General features: G+C 31.9%; 3 protein-coding genes across 3 annotated transcripts; 2 read left to right on the top strand and 1 right to left on the bottom strand.

Moving 5' to 3' along the window:
- Positions 1-189: 189 nt before the first annotated feature.
- Positions 190-1,444, top strand: TRIADDRAFT_53560 (uncharacterized protein; the record flags this gene model as incomplete). Its single annotated transcript, XM_002109994.1, has 2 exons — positions 190-415; positions 1,101-1,444. The coding sequence occupies 2 exons, from the start codon at positions 190-192 to the stop codon at positions 1,442-1,444; spliced, it is 570 nt and encodes a 189-aa protein (XP_002110030.1).
- A 4,828-nt stretch (positions 1,445-6,272) lies between these two features.
- TRIADDRAFT_53559 (uncharacterized protein) lies at positions 6,273-13,302 on the top strand (the record flags this gene model as incomplete). Its single annotated transcript, XM_002109993.1, has 29 exons — positions 6,273-6,282; positions 6,503-6,594; positions 6,717-6,778; positions 6,997-7,117; positions 7,416-7,478; positions 7,649-7,750; positions 7,877-7,917; positions 7,993-8,053; positions 8,136-8,189; positions 8,413-8,609; positions 8,683-8,768; positions 8,885-8,993; positions 9,077-9,146; positions 9,253-9,314; positions 9,542-9,646; positions 9,764-9,867; positions 9,935-10,013; positions 10,108-10,198; positions 10,329-10,371; positions 10,438-10,561; positions 10,668-10,843; positions 11,084-11,147; positions 11,226-11,427; positions 11,516-11,655; positions 11,727-11,821; positions 11,917-11,975; positions 12,099-12,188; positions 12,270-12,381; positions 13,067-13,302. 29 exons carry the CDS (start codon positions 6,273-6,275, stop codon positions 13,300-13,302), a joined length of 2,850 nt encoding a protein of 949 aa, XP_002110029.1.
- A 571-nt stretch (positions 13,303-13,873) lies between these two features.
- TRIADDRAFT_53558 (uncharacterized protein) lies at positions 13,874-18,043 on the bottom strand (the record flags this gene model as incomplete). The annotated part of the gene is made up of 15 exons (XM_002109443.1): positions 13,874-13,959; positions 14,035-14,153; positions 14,299-14,501; positions 14,977-15,120; positions 15,268-15,367; positions 15,451-15,543; positions 15,856-15,917; positions 16,065-16,137; positions 16,560-16,615; positions 16,744-16,791; positions 16,905-16,976; positions 17,109-17,195; positions 17,354-17,383; positions 17,537-17,648; positions 17,955-18,043. The coding sequence occupies 15 exons, from the start codon at positions 18,041-18,043 to the stop codon at positions 13,874-13,876; spliced, it is 1,374 nt and encodes a 457-aa protein (XP_002109479.1).
- Between the last annotated feature and the right edge of the window lie 1,757 nt (positions 18,044-19,800).

The following is a 19,800-nucleotide window of genomic DNA, read 5'->3' as shown; positions in this document are numbered from 1 at the left end:
TCTGATATTTAAGTATGGTATAGCCTTTGTGGTCATCAAATTTTAACAGATTGTGTGTTTCATCGTGTAGATTGTGCACTCACTTACACCGGAGATGGTGGTCGTATTGTATCTGAAAATTATCCACAATCCTACCTAGGCAACGCAAATTGTACCTACAAAATCACTGTATCAAGCGGTGTTGTCGTTATGTTCTTTACCGATTTTGAGTTGGAGCAATTGTTTAATTGCAATGGTGATTCATTAACTATTTACGATGGTTCGTCAGCAGCATCTCCATTAGCTGGTCAATACTGTGGCTCATCGTTACCCTTTACATTTGCCTCGTCGACTAATTCGGTCTTTATGCGGTTCCTCACTGATAAAAATTTCCATAGGAGAGGATTTGATATTTCCTATATGGCTAGTCTTGATGGTAAGATCAGTGAAGCAATCGTAACTCAATTCGATAAATATTACTAACTCATGTCAATTTTACTACTACTGATAAAAATTATGGAGATAGTGTATAAAGTTATTATTTTAATTAAACCAATAGTACGAATTAAGGTTTAATGGTATTGTATAAACTGAATAGTAATTCTATATCTGTATATTTTATTCGGAAGTATTTTGTATTAAAATTATCACATTAATTAAACAAATGATGTTTAGTGAGCAGTACTTTAATTACTGAATGAACTAAAATGGAATAGATACTTCAGTTATGTGAAATGAAAAAATATCAAGATATACTTTTTACGTTTTATTAATATCATCTTTTATGATTGAGCTAATAATATGAATCAGTATTTAATGGTATTTTGCCTAATGTGTAAACTGAAAACTAATGAATACCATTTCTGCGCACTATAAAGAATTGACTAGGAATATTTTCAATATTACAAGTGGCATATTAATTGGGTCAATAGTATGGGCGTCTATTAGCCGTGTTCTATTTACTTTACAAACTGAATGATATAAGTACTCTAACTGCAGAATAGAAAGAAAAATATTAGAAATATTCTGTTTGGCTGACTAGATCATTTCTTTGGTTTTTCCATATCTTAAGCAAGAGTAATGTTAGCTAATGTTATTTTCTCTTTCTTCTCTTTTTATAGGATGTAGCGGTACTATTACTGGGCCTACTGGCAGTCTTACATCGCCAAATTATCCGTTCACCTATCCTAATTCGACTACTTGTACAATGAATATCGATGTCCTATCCACTAGACAAATTACAGTCACTTGGACAGCTATAAATATCCAGCAGACACCATCTTGTGATAGCGATTATGTCGCACTGTATAATGGGCAAGATACTAATGCACAACTAGTTGGAAAATATTGTGGAAGTAGTTTACCATCAGTCTACACTACTACAAATAGACATTTAACTGTTCTTTTTGTATCTGATGAAGTGATTACCAGCCAAGGTTTTAGGCTTACTTATACAACGACTTGAATAAAATAAAATAGATGTTTTTGCTGGTATTCAATATTTCAATCTTATCCTTGTCCCAGAATAAACAACTTACATGATATCTAGAATAGCCAATATCCATGACTGACCATAGCATTCTAATCAATTGCTTGTTTATTATCATTATTATTTTAATTCTATATCCTAAATAATCATGATATTATTCATTTAGGCTCTTTTTTTAGTTATTTTAAGCTGCGTCAAGTGGTATTGAATGATAATAATAATATAATCTATTCAGGATGATTTTAACACAAATTCATTCATCTGAATATGCATTTTATTTGGTAATACGCGCAGTAATGTGGAATTTATTATATCTCATTCTAACACTATCAACAGTATTGCAAATTACATTAGACTTTTTTGCATTTATTTATATACTCGTATGTTTAACCGATATGCGTGTGGATGTATATTATAGACGCATTTCGTAAGCTTGCAATACTGCATATCGCAGTTACCGGAACGCCATGTTTATTGGTCGTCGAAGTGATTGCAATATATTTATATCTTTCGTATTTTGTTTGTGGCGTCGATGTGTTCACCATGTTTGAGATACCCCAAGATTACTTTTTCTTTCTTGCTTTTTTCTCTACCTGTTCTTTCTTCGTGTTACTGTGGTCTATTAATTGTTTCGTTTGGTCAATTTTATATCTGTATTACGTTCAATATGTATCTCTATCTAGGCTATTCGGACAGGATAGTAATTTATAATTTAATACATTTCCTATTCTTAACTGTATGTATCAAGATAAGAATACTGAATAAATATGCAAGTCTATCTTTATGCAGGAGTGCGCATGAATGACTATGAATGAATGTAGATTAGTTTTTAAGCTACAAAACAAACTTGTAGTCCTAAAAGAACAGTTCTTTATTTTTCTTATAAGCATATACTTACTACCTGTAGTATAACCTTGTAGTAAGCGTTTAAATGACAACAATTGTTGGAGGTTAAAATCTGTTCCTGTTCTACAAGTACAGCAGTGACTGGTATTAATATCTGCTAGAAATTTTGAAAAATTAAAAAAATGTTAAGGAATAGCCAAAAAAATTTTCCGCGATAACTTAGTGATTACACTGATGTAGTAATTGAATACCAGTTAGTAAAGGAATAAAGTTAAAAAGTCACAGGCTACTATAAATGTGGATCAAAATATCCAGTAAAGTACTGTACAGTATATGTATAAGAATACTACAAGGAGCAAAAAATATGACTCAAGTAGTTTAGTATATTGTACAGTTAGAATCATTTTTCTGGTGATTGTACTTGCTCTAAGTACGATTGCAAGAGGTTTAAATCTATCATAGTATCAGCACATTAGTCGTTCTAAGTCGATGGAAATACAGTAACAGGTTTTGCAGTTGAAGTAGCTTCATAACACAACACAACTTGTGTTATGTTATGAAGCTACTTCAACTGCAACTTACACAACAGCTAATAAATTATAACAAGAAAATGCTGTAGTCATTCCGGTTAGCCTCAATGTACTAAAGAGAAACTTGTGTTTAGTTGTGTGGTATATAATAGTAAATAAAATGAATTAAAGAAGGGAAGTTGATGAAAAGTGATCGGTATACGCATACGAGTAGATGTACGCGTATATGATTAGATAATAATTTCGCGTTGATTACTGGGATTAAATTATATCAACAGCGCAATTAAATCAACATTTTAATTCATCTTCGTACACTAGCTCATTATATTTATTTCCTGGCGTTTAATCTGTAGTGAAATATCTACTGTAGATGCTAATCTATACCGAACAATATTTATTAGGGCTTATTTGCCAATAACAATTCTAAAATAGTATCGCCTTTAGAAATGGAATATTGAATAAAACAATAATATGCGTCATTTGATGAATTTAATGGCTATTATATGTTCATTCAGGTGCATGAATACTACAAATGTCTGCGACGATGGAAACTCATTATTTATCTAAGATAGAATCGCCTTTAGTGATGAGATATTGGTATTTAATAAATAGCATACCTTATTCTATGATTTTAACGGGTACGATATACGAGTACTCATCTAGGTATACGACTACTTTAAATTTTTGCGATGATGGAAATCCCCATCCTTCATTACACGTAACCAAAGACAGAATCCCTTTTAATAGAGAGATGGGATATTTCATGAATGACGTGCATCATTTCATGATTTAATGAGCATGATGTACTTACTCCTTTAGGTGTATGAATACTGCCAATTTTGCGATGACGGAAACCCCCATCCTTCTGTATGGACGATTAAAGGCAGAATCATTTTTAACTATATTAATAGAGATGGGATATTTCATGAATGACATGTATGATTTCATGATTTTAATAGTTACGATATACTCGTTCACCGATTTGAATCGACTTTGATTTTTGAAGCGAACCTTAGATACATCTAGGTGGATGAATATTACAAATGTCGGAAATCACCTTTTAATAAGGATGAGATATGCATTTCATGGATAACATGCTGTTTAACATTTCATGATTTTAATGATTACGATATTCTCATTCACCGATTTGAATCGATTTTAATTTTGAAGTAAACCTTTAACACACCTAAGTGGATGAATATTACAAATGTCTGGGATAATGGAAACCCCTAGCCTTCATTACACGCGACTACGATAAAATCAGAATCACCTATATTTTTTTGGATAACTGTATGAAAATCACCTTCAACAGAGATAATATTTTTCATGAATAACATGCATCACTTCATGATTTTAATGGCTACGATATATTCATTTACCGATTTAAATCGACTTTTAATTTTTGAGGCAGACCTTTAATACATCACATCTAGGTGTATGAATACTATAAATGTCTGCGATGACGGAAATCCGCCATTTATTAAGCGCGATAGCTCTAGCCATAGCGCCATGTCGTGTTCTTTATTAATTATGTTTCCGATCATCCAAGTCCGGTGTCCGCTGTCCCACTTCAGGTGTACAGTGTACAGTACAGTCTACCATGTACTGTAGCACTGTAAGTGGCCTTTTCTTGGCACTGAACGCTCCTTTGCTTCAGATCAAGACGCACGCGCAAATATTTGGCGGGAAGATCGAATGCTATCATCTTATTGGAAGCGTATAAAGCTTCACCCACGGTAGTTTCAGCCTATTTCGATCGACCTCTTCAGTGAATTCAATCGTCACTGGCCAGGATTCCACCGCCACATCCAAAGAAAATTGCCATTAGTGAAAATTTCCTGCAGTCCTTTACTAATTATTTCCAACTGTTTCCTTCTGGATTTTAATCTTGAACATTAAATCAATCCGACTTAAGTAGTAGGCAAGAGTAGGGCCTATCTTGTAAAACTAGTTGTACGCGTATTTCCTGCAGGATTTTAATCTTGAACATTGGATCTATACGGCTTGAGTAGAAGCAAAGAGTAAGGCCTAATCTTGTACCAACTCCAAATTGTCTGGATATGGATGCATCCCTTGCCATTGACGGGATTAATAACGAGTTAGTTGCCACTATAAGTTATATTGGCTATTGTGAAGACGACCAATATGTCTTGGATAAAGATTGCATTTGTAAGTTGTCAATGAAACGTCGTTATTTTGATGCATTGATTGATTGATTGGTAGTGTAGGGTGATGAGAGCGATGATGAATTGGGTCAGTTAGGTCCTATCCGGCTGTAAAATTCACTTGCATACTGTAAAACTGCGTTATACAGGCCAAGAACGGTCATTACTTCAACGATCGATATCCTATTTGCAAACATTTTTAGAATTTCCTTGCTAGAATGGCGTGGTAGAGACTTTCTGTAACACAAGTTGTCAAGGATACGTTGTCATTTTGATGCATTGATTGATTGATTGATAGTGTAGGGTGATGAGAGCGTCGACAAATTGGGTCAGTTAGGTCTTATCCGGCTGTAAAATTCACTTGCATACTGTAAAACTGCATTATACAGGCCAAGAACGGTCATTACTTCAACGATCGATATCCTATTTGCAAATACTTTTAGAATTTCCTTGCTAGAATGGTGTGGTAGAGACTTTCTGTTACAAAATAAACATATCATTCACTGAGATTCATACAGCATTAAATCGTAGAAATGAAACGAATGACCTTGTATTCTACCGAGGTCTTAGATGGATGTACACGTACATGGGATATCAGCCTTGGTAAGGGTACTCTTCTATCAATGTCCTTGTACCACTTTCAAGTCGGCTAGAATGTTCCACAAAGTCAACGACTTTAATAGGATTAAAAGTATCAATGATGTGCAATGATAAAATTGGATTAAATTCAATCCCTTCAATGCCTACATTAACCTACTGTATTTCTTGATGAAAGAAATGAAAGTCTGGGTATAAAATTCACTTGATTTCCCTCTAGGCAGTTCATTTGCGTTTCTGAGATCGACTTTGAATATCAATCTTGATTAAGTTAATAGACTGTAATATTGATTTCTCTGTACTGGTAGGTACTGTACTTTTCGTAGCAGTTAGGAGTAAATAAATCTTACGGTTAACCGCGGTAATTCACTGAATATATACATTTCTACATTTATCCTTTTCTCCTTCGATGATATCGAGGCCTATAAATGTCAATTGCATACACAAGTATCAAATTTCATGGAATAAAATTCCTTCTATCCTTACAGTAACCCATTACTAAGTGAAAAGGAAGTAAATTTCAACTGTAAAATTTACTTTATCTCCTTCGTACTACTTACACGTATTTCATCATTGACGTTTACGTTGAATATATATCACTCTTGGTATATACGGTCTACTGTACTATATAGCTATCGATTCTTCTATACTTTCAAGCCAGCTAGAATGGGTAACGGTTAACAATGTAAAAATTCATTAAAGAGCCATTTACGTTAGAGAACTATGAAAATTTTATGAATTAAATCTCTTCTACCTATGCTTGGAATAACTACCTCTGAACTGAAGGAACTTTGATTTCAATTTGGAATGATTTACTCGTATTTAGAAACTGCCTTACCTACGATATATTGCAAATTAAGCCTTTTAATAACTATTCTTAATTTCGATTTTTATAGTGACAATTAAAGATTTAATCCGTTTCTTACGACGAGATGATGATAATCAAGTTGTCCGACGACAGCTTGGTAAATCGTTTATCATCAAAAATGTAAGTAAAGAAAATTCTTAGATTCTTCTATGCAATGTATATATCGACTTCATTAGTCAAATTATTTTATTTTAAAGTCCAATATGGATAACCAATGTTATAAATTTATTCATGATGTTTAGGATTTAATTCCAATTATTAAATGCCACTGGAAAGATGCAGAACTTTTATCCCTAACTATTAGGTCGGTCCTCTATAAAATATTTCTACTACGGATAAACTTGATCTCTGTCGAAATAGTTTAGAAAATCTATAACTATATTTTTAATATGATATAATAGAAAATAATCGTATCCTATACAATATTTTGATCTGTCTAGTATTGACTACATTTTATTGTATATATGAGGTCGCTATATCGGATTTAAACAAACGTTATCGCTTATCTTTAAATGATAATAGGTTAATGGTCAACTTAACTCAACCTGCCATAGTCTGTTTTGATGGAAAAATACCAAAAAAGGATCAAAATCAATCTAGGTATTGGCTTGAAATTGAGAAATACCTTCATGCCTACAAACAGGTACAGTAAAGGGTTCACTCACGATCTTCATTGCATCTAGTGGTTATTAGCGGAGCTGGCAGCTAATGCTAGAACTGTAATAGCAGTAGCGGCGTGTAAACATGATTACCTTTAACGTCTTGAACTACCCCTATGTGGCTAAAATCTAGCAGACAATGTACTTACCTTATGCTCATTATCATTGACTTAAAACTTCTACGATTGATTTATACAACTGACCTTTAAAGTGTATATGTTGACTTGAATAACAATTGGTAGCTGTAAGTGTAAAAGAATTATTTTCTTAACTCAATATTAGGCTTTTAATGATTCCGATTTATGGGCTATCCTGACCCAGCAACTTGGTAAAACCTTGCAAATCGTAAGATATATAGCTTTGGCTTATTTATTAACTACTTACGTAGAAAGTTTGTGCAGTGTCGCGTCTTATTTGAACCTAGTGTTGTGATCATAGATGGACTATATACGGCATCATTCATTATATGTTATCTCTAAAATTTTTAATAATGAGCGATTGATCAAATTTTACAGCCTGTCGATGACCGCGACGATGACGATTTGCTGTTTATGGAAAGATTGCTGTTGCTTATAAGAAATCTCTTACATGTTCCGCAAGATGATAACCAAGAAAATGTAATAATGATGTGAATAGTCCCTGAAGGGAGATTACGTTACCAGCGTTACTTATGTTAGATTCAAAAGGTGGTACATAAAATGTGCGTATTTTGATGGTCGATTCTTTTTGAATTGTAAAATTAGGCCACTAACAGCGATGCCAGCCTTCACGATCAGTTATTATGGTATTAAGACGTTTGTATAAATTTTTACTATGATATACAGTTTAATTAACTGTTTGCTACGTGTCCATATCCTAGGCAAATGCATTCCAGTGGAATGAACGATTTACTTATTTACATAGCGAGTTCTCCACACGAAGTAAGCCTAAAACGCATTATAAACGAATCCCAGTTAGCGATAATCAGATACTAATTTTAGGTAATAATACCACTGTCCTTAGACTATGTGGACTTTACATGTTCTGGAAATGATCTCTCTGATGTTGCGAGATAAGGTACGGTATAATTGTATTGCGGATATTTATTACTATATAACAATGCTGTCTGTTAGTATTTGAAAGACAACCTTACCATTAATCCTTCCATTAATTATTAACATTACAAAGATTTGATATTCAATGCTATTTAGAATTAATCGATTATTTATAGATTGGTGCCATGTAAATAGTTTTGTTTGGGGATCTGCTAATATATACTTAACAATTATCTATTTAACAGTCAGGAGCGCTATTAGCGCGGACAGAGGATACTAAAACGGAAAAGAAAGCTGGATCGAGGTTCTTTAAAGCTTTCAGGGTAAATTTCTGTCATGTTGTGATTAATCAAATTTTACGCCTGAAATTTAGACAGCTAAAAGTAGCCAAGGATGTGGCAGAAGCGGAAAGAAGAAGGAGTGAATATAACATATCTGGAAGGTGTGAAGATAAGCGAATTATTCACGACGTAGCTCTATCTCTCAAATTCAAAAATTATCTTATTCTTTCGCAGACATTCACGATTTGGTGGAAGTTTCTGGGTTAAAGATATGAAAGGGATCAGTGAAAATAATATAGTTTATCATCGCCCGTTAGCCAGTAAGTACAGTACATTACTATACTATTTCTTACTGTAGTCTTAAAAGTTTGAAAAATAGATTAAAACTACATGTCTAGGACAATGTCATATGCATAGTAACATATTTGTGATATAGATGCCAAAAAGATGTCATTTGATTGCAATAAGAGCATTCCTCGAGTTCCTAAAAGGAAACTTCCAGCCGTGGAGCATGCGAGAGTTCGTGAATCACCATTAGTAATAAGGTATTATAACCAGCCTTAGGCTTTTGGTAAACATTTACACACTTTATTATAAATTTCTTTAAAAATTTTCTGGATTTGTATAGGTTGAGCCTTAAAACATTTTGCGTTCAATTTTTGGATTATTGCTATAATTCCTTGATGAATAACGTTCGTGTAAGTAGAATGATTTTTTGTTCTTCTGTGTCTGTTTTCGAATTAGAAGAACTTTAGGATCTAATATCACATCTACTCTTCATTAATATTCTACTAAATTTAATAGAATAAATTGATGCATAACAAATCCCAGCAAAATGACGAAACATATTACTTTAAGATGATGAAGTAGGATTTATTATAGGATTTTTTTAGCAATTTCTGATCAGGTTTGAAATAGGTATTTTATCCCGAAACGTAATATCGTTACATTTTAGGTTTTTCATGGAATTTAATCGCCATAAATCACTTCAAGTGGCATTAATTAGGTTGACAATCTGACGCTCTGTGTTATATAGAACACCTTAGGTTGCAAATAGGCCAAGATAATCTTATATCTACCTTTTTTACCTTAGTGAGACGTTATCAATGCCAATATTCCATTTTACTTGCCAAAATATTTATAATGCCTATGACGGGCTAATAAGTAATAAGGAAGATAGTATTCCATGGGCTAGACGGTAAGACTACATATTGCATAACAAGAATGTCATACTTAGCAGTTGCTAAAGTGTAATAATATATATATATATATATTGGTATATATCATAATGAATATTTACGTCTCTTCCTAACAGGATGCACTATGTCGTCAGTGCTTACAAGGAGTTGCTTCTTAACGTTATAGCTATGGAACAAATTGAAGATCATTGTCTTAATGAGAATGCGAAAATTATAAAAAGTAATAAAAAGTAATGCGATTGATTTTTTTATAAACGTGCTATAATAGTGTCTCTTCAAATTTTTAGGCAATATATTATATATGCCTGAATTCCGAGAGATACCACTTATGCTGCTAACAAAATATGATCCAACTAGGCAAACGAGGTATGTTTGCTACGTGTATATCTTACTTCTCTATTGGTGAAGTGAAGACCGTGGCACCATTATTTAAATACTTATCTTGATTATTTTATCCCAGATCATATCTGATGGAAATTATTACGGTCACTCATATATATTTAAAGATGATTGAAAAACAATGCTCTAAAAATGGTCAAGTAATGGTTAAGGTATATTCGAATTGTAATGCAATTTCGTTATGTTCGCTTTTTATACCTTGTTTATTTGCCCGGAAGCGGCTAAAAAAATTTTATAAAATTTTTAATAATATTGCTCATATTACAACACACATATTCTCAGGAGAAAAAAAGAAAAATGAAAAAGAAGTCAAAGAAAGATTCCGGTAGAAAAATTTTCCCTATCATCAACCTATTATAGTGTTAATATTCTGTCCTCTCTATTAATACAGCCTCTAAGCAGTTGACTGCTGAATGGGAAAACCTATCGAAAGAGATCACTCATACCTTATCAACTTTTGAGAATCTTGAAATATTCATTCCAGCCTTGGATGGTGTGCCTATTTCTGAATTACCGTAAGCTTTATCTGGATAACTGAATTTGATTGTGGACGTACCGTATAGTGCTGTTGTAAAAACTAGGAAGCTATTACACGAGTGCTCATGCCATTCTTTAATTTAGTGGCGCTGCCAAGGAAGAAATCAGGAACTGTTTAGTTGAAAGCCGCTATAGTGAAGCTATAGCTACTTTGAGAATTTGCAGAAATAAACTACCCGATAAAGTTGAAGACTTTGGACAAAATAATGCAAATAACGAAGAAGAATTATTATGCCTTAAAAATATTTATATAGCAAAAGGTATACTATTACTGTACTTTCAATCAAAATTAGTATTACTATGAAATCGATCGTCTATTAAAAGACCGACACTGACTGAATTGTAAAACGTTTTCATTCGACTATGCAATAGAAAACAAGGCGAAAGATATTTCAAGCTCTGAAGGTTGTATACTCGTATTGCTGTTGTTACCAGTACTAAACCTAATGATTATAATGCTTTGTCTAATGTAACTTTTATGATTTTACCACTTATTTTAGAGGAAGACTTTGTTTTACAAAACGGAGTCGAAAAAAATTTTAACCTAATGAACTATTTGAAAAAGTACAGCTATTAACATATCTAGTAGACTTAGCTCGACTAAAAATTCACCCATTTATTTTTTAATCTAATTCTTTGTAGGTTCACTAGTTCGAAGGTCCTAAGGCATTATGTCGATTTATTATCAACCTATGATAAAAATGATGATTCAGTAAATCATTATATCGTAAAATGGTTCTACCGCATTGCGCATGATTTCCGCATGCATGCAATGCTATACCAATTAAGACTTTTCTTAATATTCAATAAAATATTAAGTGAACCACCATTGGACAGATATAAGGTCAATAATATAATTATCAAAATTTTTAAATTTCGAAAAATTATCCAAAGAGTACTTAATGTGTATTTTGTTTATATTCTCGTGATAGGAGCTGGTTACCTTCGTAAATTATATATTGTCGCGGTTTTTTGAAACGACAAAATCAAATCCCGTCGTTTACGTTGAGACTTTGTTTTGGAAAAGTGCTGGCGATTGTTACGAAATTACTGAAGGCTATGGAAGTTTAAGGTAACTTGTTATGACTGAAATGGATTTTTTTATTATCTTGTAATACAGTATGTTACTCTCGTGTATCGTAGTAAAGAGAAGGAGGAACGTAAAACAAAAGGCTTTTGGTCCGAAGAGGAAGAAAGTAAATTAATCGAATTGTATCGAAAACACGAAGATTCTGACGGTTAGTAAAATTACTGATTAATACAATTAAACCTGCATTGTTTCTCAACCAATGCAGGTAAAACTAACGTAGTAAATGCTATTGTCACGTTATAGATATTATCGGTAATATATTGAGCGAATTTGTGGAATTTAGCGACAAGGGCAGGGCTCAGGTTAGCTGTCACATGTTTGCTTAAAATATTAGCATCTGACTTTTGGTTCTTGTTACACCGAACTGCATACTGTATATACCAAATTTGATCTACTTATATGCGTATGTAACCTCATTTAAACAGATACGAAGGAAATTGTTAACGTCAGGTACTGTTACTGATCGTGACCGACTTCGAAAACGAAAGAAAAGTGCACCTGTTCCTGGACGAGAAGTTCGTGCTTACCAATACCTACTATTCACTCGATGTGATACTGATAGGCTTTGTGAGCAAACTGATAGTGTTTTTTTTTAGTTTAACCATGAATCATTGGAAGAATACGAAATTGAAGACCAACAAACTGATAAAGATGCAGATGTTGACGTAGAAGAGTTGCATGATTTAATAAATGATGTTATTACAACAGGTAAGGTGTTCTACATTTTTATGTTAGGCAACATACATACGTCGACTTGAGAAATGCTAGAATTTGTTGCCAAATTAAATAACATCAGCTGATATATGAAATAATTTTTGGGTGATTTAGTAAATAAAGAAGTCATCGATGCTGTGGTACAGTGTCTTCAGTTTGCAATTACTACACGAAAACAAGGAGGTGCGGGATGCATACATATACTCGTATTTCAAATTATTAGATTCTGCAGCATAATTATATTATTATGAAAACAATTGTCGAATCATAGAAAATCAAGATGAAATTGATCTTGAATCAATTATTACCAATAACGAAGAAATATTTAAAAGCGCAGTTACCCAAGAATTGTTATATTTTATTGGATTCTTAAGCAGATTCGATGAAGATGTAATTATACCGATTATATTCCATTGTATCTTGCCATATATGTTGTAACAAACTGATAGTAACCAATGCGTTGTTATCTTTATTAGGATATTATTTGGTATATTCCATCTAGTTATTCAACTAAGAAGTTGGAGTCTTTAAAGTCTACCATAATACAAGGTTTTCTAAGCCCTAATTGTAAAATATTGTCTTTTACTCCATAAGTAGCTATAATCTACCATTTGGATAGAAGGAAAGTGAATCACATCTTTGTAATTATTACTTTTTGCTTTGTTACTGTGTTATTAAGAATTAGACAATATAAATTCAAAGAATATTAACCCGATTGAGAAACGTGAAATCATTGAAGAAATAAATTTCCCGAAATCATTTATGAGCGATGATTCAAGTAGCAACGAGGAAGAGATGGAAGATGATGTAAATACAATTAAGCGAGATGCAAGTAACGACTCCGACAATGAGAGAATAATGATGAAAAGGAAGAAAAAATTACGGCAAATATTAGATAGTGATGATGACGATTGAACTGGAATTAAATAGTAACAGTATATTTTTGAATTATTGCATTCGTATGTACAATGTATAATAATAATCTGCTTCTGATGACGAATTTCTAATAGTAATTTTATTCTTGTCACAATTAGTAAGATTGAATGGATTATAAAAGTAAGTTCTATAATAAACAAATGTTTAAATTGGTAGTTTTATACTTAGAAAGTCTCTAAATGAATCTGTATACTGTTGGCATCCATTCTGATTATTTTGTAGGCATCAAACGTATTTGCCTTCAATTTATAGTATTTATAATGGCTTCACAGCTTCAGCCTTAAGCAGCATTTTTAGTGTGTACCATTTGATATATTGCGTGCGTTTAGATTACGATGATGTTTTACACAAAATATACGATTTATGGAAAATTCATCTATCGAACTCATCTGTATATAGATTCAAACTGAGCTACTGCTTAGCTAGATTAATATCAATTTCAATAAAATTGCTAACTTGATAAAAAAACAACAAATACCATTATTGTAATCAATCGCTAGACAGATTTTTTCGATCATACGAGTATAATAAGGATAACTAATTGCATTTACTATATTTCCTTCCGTATTTTTAACAGCTTTATATGATTTATAAAGAGCCAAATGATTCTTTCATGACTTGCCATGTTATAAGACCCTATTTTAGAGGGAAAGAATGGAAATTAAATAACGCAGATCAAGAGTCAAAAGACTAAGTAACTGTCCATTTAACTTGCCTTCTTGCAAACATCAATTTGCATGCTGACATAATTCATTAAAAGTTCTCGTATATCGTTATCTCTCTGCAAATAAAACCTTTCTAAATCTTCGTTCGCTTTTTCGCCAAAATTTCTAATAATTGAAGTTATTATAAAACAACAAAGTAACTTAAGATTTAATGCCAAGTAGAAAGGATAAAACACTTTGGACAATAAATCCCAAAAAATTCCAGACATTACGAAGGTTCAAAAAGTTGTGAATCAAATTAATTTATTACTTGGCTTCTAGTCGACGTTCATCTAGCGTCTTTTCTAATTCTTTGATGTTATCATCTATAGCCTTTAGTTTATTTTCCTTAATCTCAGGTGCGTCTTCGCCGAAAACTTTATTTTGAACCTTACGCCTAACTGAGCCAAAACCACGGCTAACTTTACCAATTCCACCAACTACATTACTAACCATGGCTGACCGAGGTTTTTGCTTTAATTAAAGATATAAAATTTTTAGATGTAATATATTGTCGAAATTTCTGCATGTACATTCTAATAGTAATAATGATATAATGAGTGACTGATAGAAGGATGGGTAAATTGGTAGAATTGATGAACTGCTTTATGAGAGCAAAAAAGATTAGAATATGCAGTACATTGCACAAGGAATAGCTCTCGTCGGTAACAAATTTAAGCATTATTATACATCATGGGATATGATGATTTGCGGGTCTAATATTAAAAATGCTGCATAAAAATGTAATGTAGCTAAATAAAGTAATTCTTAGTGCAAGTAGTGATCGCAATGAAAAGGGTTAGACACCAGTAAAAGAATTAAATCATAGCTAAGTGTTAATGAAGCTATTGAGTTTTAGCCTCTATGAAGTCAATATTTTAATTATGCGAGCAAATATAGATTACGATGAGCGATTAAAATTATTGGTGATTTTTTTAAGTAATCTTACAGCAACTGATTGGGACGATTCATCTTCTGGGCCCGTTGATTGCTTTTGCTCTTCGCTATCTTCACTTGAATGCTCATCTTGTTGCTCGGCATCTTCATCAGGTTGGCTTACATTATCTGATGTTGAAGATGAAGATTTTGACTGCTATGATTGATAATTAGTCAATATTTTATTATCAGCCTTGTATGATATCCATCGATGAATATTATAGCCATATTTAAAATTTAAACTCTTATAATTACAATGCAGTTGACAAAAAAGATATAATACTGATTAATGTTATCAACATACAGATAGGCCACTTTCATCCCTTAATTTCCTTTTGTTTACTAATGCTTCTTCACTACGTTCGATTTCAAACTGGAGAATTTCATGTTTTTTGGTGATACTCCTGGTCATTATAGCATGAAAAATGTTAAATGTCATAACGTGATCTTACTTGTAGATCAAGTCAATAATGATCGACAAAAAGACCTGATCGAATCCGCATATAACATATATTCCTTAAGTAAATCATGGAAGTTTAGCTCCTCGTCCTCCAAAACGCCGGTAATTGAATCAGAAAAGCTACGAAATATAAAATATGATAGAGTGATTAGTTAGTCATCTGTTCTCTATAACAAAATAATATTGATAGGAAGGAATTTGCGTATGATTATGAAATTAGTATAAATCTAGCTAAAGTAAGTCCAAGTTTATCAAATATCGAGAGTAAGAAACCTAGCCATCGTTCTTGCCACCGTATGCAAAGATGAGACCATTTCTGGTTCCATGGAAGCCCAATCACTGGAAAGGTAAGAGCAAGTAGTAATCAGTTATGCGATAACGATTTTGGCTAAAATTAAAACTTTTATAGAGTTCTCTATTTGTGTATTTTACCTAAACATAGAGCCATAATGACGATGGCCTTTATAAATGAAAAATACCGAATTGACCATTCTCTACAGAGTTTTGAGCGATGATAAATTCATAAGATACCATACATTAATACTCGTTGTTAAAACCAATATACATTAAACTTATTAAATCTTAGCATAACTAGAGCTCTATTGATTCTCATGTTTTAATTATAATTATTCGCAATTTACATGGCGAATTCGAAGGATTGCAGCAATATTATTATGAAGGTTATCCGCATAATGCCTCAAATCACCGAATCGCCTGTAATAGAAAAGTCCAACATCAAGTACAAAATCTTCCTTTCAATCTTATATTACAGCACATTATATGATATAATTGATCGGTTCTAATCTATTCTGATTAACGTTAGATATTACCAGGCTTGATAGACAATAAATGATATAGTTTCTAATATATATTAAAATCTAGATAAACTGCTGAGTACAATGTTTCCTTTTTCAATAAATTAATATCAAGATATTTGATATATTAGATCATGTTTAACCCGTTTAATTGAATATAATCAATATTAAACAACTCAAAAGATATTAATTATATAATACAACGCAATAGTTCAATGCAATTTATGAGATTATAGAGACAAATTCAAATAATTTTTCTTTCCATTCTTTGAAATTATACAGGTAGTTAATACTTAAACTCAACAATATTTCAATCCTTACTTGTCAACTCGTTGTACTCTGAAGTAGGAATTTAACTTATGAATGCGACTATCAGCCTGTATGAAATTAAATTGATTTGTTAAGTAGTTGAGAAAGTGAACTTATTATTTAGTTTAGTATAACATAGCTTTAAAATAAAAGGTTATCGAATGTTTCCATAAATCATTGTAGCTTTCGCACTTACTTTTGATTGAAAGTTAGTTGATTGAATGACTTCTTTCCAGCCTTCTTCCTGTAATACATTAACAAGGTGATGATGCAAGTAAGGAATAATAATCATTCAGCTACAGTAACGATAATCGAAGATTGATAGAATATGATTTTGATGTAGAAAATAACGCTGACCTTTTGTAAGAAAGAGTGAAAAATTCTATCTTGACATAGAGTTGGATGTTGTGCTACACGATGAAGGAATGCCTTCGTATAGGAGGAGCATGGTTAGATATTAAATGAAAATGATAAATCTTGATGTTATGATTTGATAATTATCATTTTTGAATCGTAACAAAGTGGGGTAAGTTGCTATTTTCGAATCACAGTAAACGCTACCTCAAGACCGCTTCTCCTTCTCTCAATAAAATCTTGATCGAATGTGTCTGTAGTGATATTTTTCCAGCTCATATGAAACGATGGTAACTTAGACGTTATAAAAATAAGCCAAGAAAGAGATTATATGTATTTCTTTGACGCGCGTAAACAGTTATCGACGTTATGATACAACTTTAGTATAATGGCGATTTAAATTGAATTTATGGTAGTCAGTCATTTATTAAGATAAATCTTGATTGCCCTACCTTCTTCTCCGGTATAGGTGGGATAATAATCTAAATTATATTTGAGTAGAAGTCAGTACAATTATAAGAGAATCCTTATAGGCAGATTTAGAGTAATAGTTTCGTCTGCTCTTTACAAATTGCATTTATCAATTTTCTATATATTTATATTCAATCAATAGGTAGAAAAAATGATAAACTTACGTATGGGTAAGTTACGTTAAAATAATTTCGCAACAGATCGAATTCACTATAACGTCTCCAAACAGAGTGAGTTCCTTTCTCGAAATCGTCAGGTCCTCCATGGCCCGTGCATCTAATCAAAGTATTATACTAAAATTATACGCTAGATACGTGCTAATTCGTTTACTACATTAGTAATTGACTACAATTTGTTCTGCAATGGCAATGCAGAGATAGTGTCATTAAATTATTTCTCGGTTGATAGATTAAGCTGATGTAAGGGAATTGAAATTTCGATAGTAGCGGTAAACGATCACGAAACTTTCTAATTAAAGTAAAATTTTCTTTCTATGTCAAATAGAACGCGTAGAACCACGAGTTCATAATAATTCTAGTTAGATGATGGAGCTATATTGCATATGTAGATTATATACTGTACTTTGTTTGGACTAGATAGACCATAAAAGTATCTTTTAGCATGTCGGTATTGACCACTCTTTTCTCAGGTTCTGTCACGGTAATATCCATATTTCTTTTTTCTACGTCTTTTTCACTAATACTGCAGTTATTCTCTTGATTTTATAAATTTTTTTCTGATAAGTACTTAAAAGTACGGCGACTATTAAACTGAAGAGTCGAGTCGAATTACTGCATAGATTTACAACAAATACATTCAGATTAGTTCAACTGGTCAGAGACTAGTTAATTTCAACCATATGCTACTCTATTTTATTTTTAACATTTTCTCCATGCCATATTGCCGCTAGATGTCAGTAATTGATGATGATATCATATTATCAATCACTGTTGATTGGTTATTCAAACAATTAATAGCTTGATTAAATATTAATTGCTTATTGCTTGATCATATACTAATTCGTTATAAAGTCGGATATACTAGTATTAAATTAGGGTAATTATTGATATATCTTTATGACGTTTGGGCTGCCAATTATATTAACTGTGAATGTAAGCATAGGCCATCACGCATACTTTACTCTTAAGGCTTGGGAAAATTAATATTATCTGTATTACCTCGGGCAAGTGATTAATTTAATACTGGGTCAAATTAAGTTTTAAGATATTACGTTTGGATGTACTGATCTCGAAATGGAAACCTTGTTAACATATAGATTCTCAACTATGGATATAATATAAGCCATTGCAAAGAATCGGAGAAATTTGACGGTATTTTAAATTCCGCTAACAAGGCAATTTGATACTGGATCAAATTAAATTAAAATTCGCTCATATAATTAAAAATATATATTATACTGTACCATATTAGTCCATAATGCAGTAGCTTATAATTTTTTGGAGCCTAAGAATATTCACTATTGTACCTACGATATCGAATAGAATTTGCTTACAAGGTTCTAGCATATAAGTAGGAAAAACTTAGTTATAGTTCGCCTTGACTTCACTCAGGTCCCCATTGTCTCGATTAAATGATATATCATAGTAAAACTTATATAATTGTTATTTAAACGATAAATTATAATTAGCATAAAATTAACGTTGCAATCGACATTAAGCTCCAAAATGAGGAAGTATCGCATAGTAATTGTATGTAATAAAGCTAAGCATTAAATTCTTGAATTTTTCTGTCCAAGCAGAATATTTTTAGTCATGATTTCAATTGTAGAACAATAAACGTATAAGTTTTACCTTTTTCCCGTTATTCCGATTAATTATAAAATACAAGAGTAATAATCAGTTAAATAATGATACCTCATATTTTGAGATATACTTAGTAGCATAGTTTAATAAAGTATTTATCGTTAGCTAGCACATATTTAAATATGCCACTTCCAATGATTTTCTACCGTCTCTTTAATATACCAATATCGCTGAGAGAATTATACATTATATAAAAGAATTGTACGTTGTAGCTGCACGGGGTACGTTAGGCAGTAATTGAGTGTTACCAGTCGTTGCTATATTTTCACTTAGAGTTTATATTTAGAATATTTTATAAACGATTCAGCATGTAGAAAGATACCAGATTTAGACTTATTGTTTTTGATGAATTATATATGTTGTGACCGCTTGGTACAAAAAATTTTAAATAAATATATATATATATAGGAAAAATTAAAGAGAATGCAGTACAGCAACTATGTTATGATCAACGAACACATATATACTATTGCAGAAGTTGCAGTTACTAATATACATATGCAGCTGAATTTTTTGTCATCAGATTATTATTGTTACCAATGAAATGAAAAGAATGTTTACGCAACATTCCACTATTCCTTGTAATATTAAAATTTAAATTTATC

This window comes from Trichoplax adhaerens, genomic scaffold (assembly GCF_000150275.1).
Source record: "Trichoplax adhaerens TRIADscaffold_2 genomic scaffold, whole genome shotgun sequence".
NCBI lineage: Eukaryota > Metazoa > Placozoa > Uniplacotomia > Trichoplacea > Trichoplacidae > Trichoplax > Trichoplax adhaerens.
The sequence above is the reverse complement of the archived record's forward strand: the minus strand, read 5'-3'. Positions and strand labels throughout refer to the sequence as shown.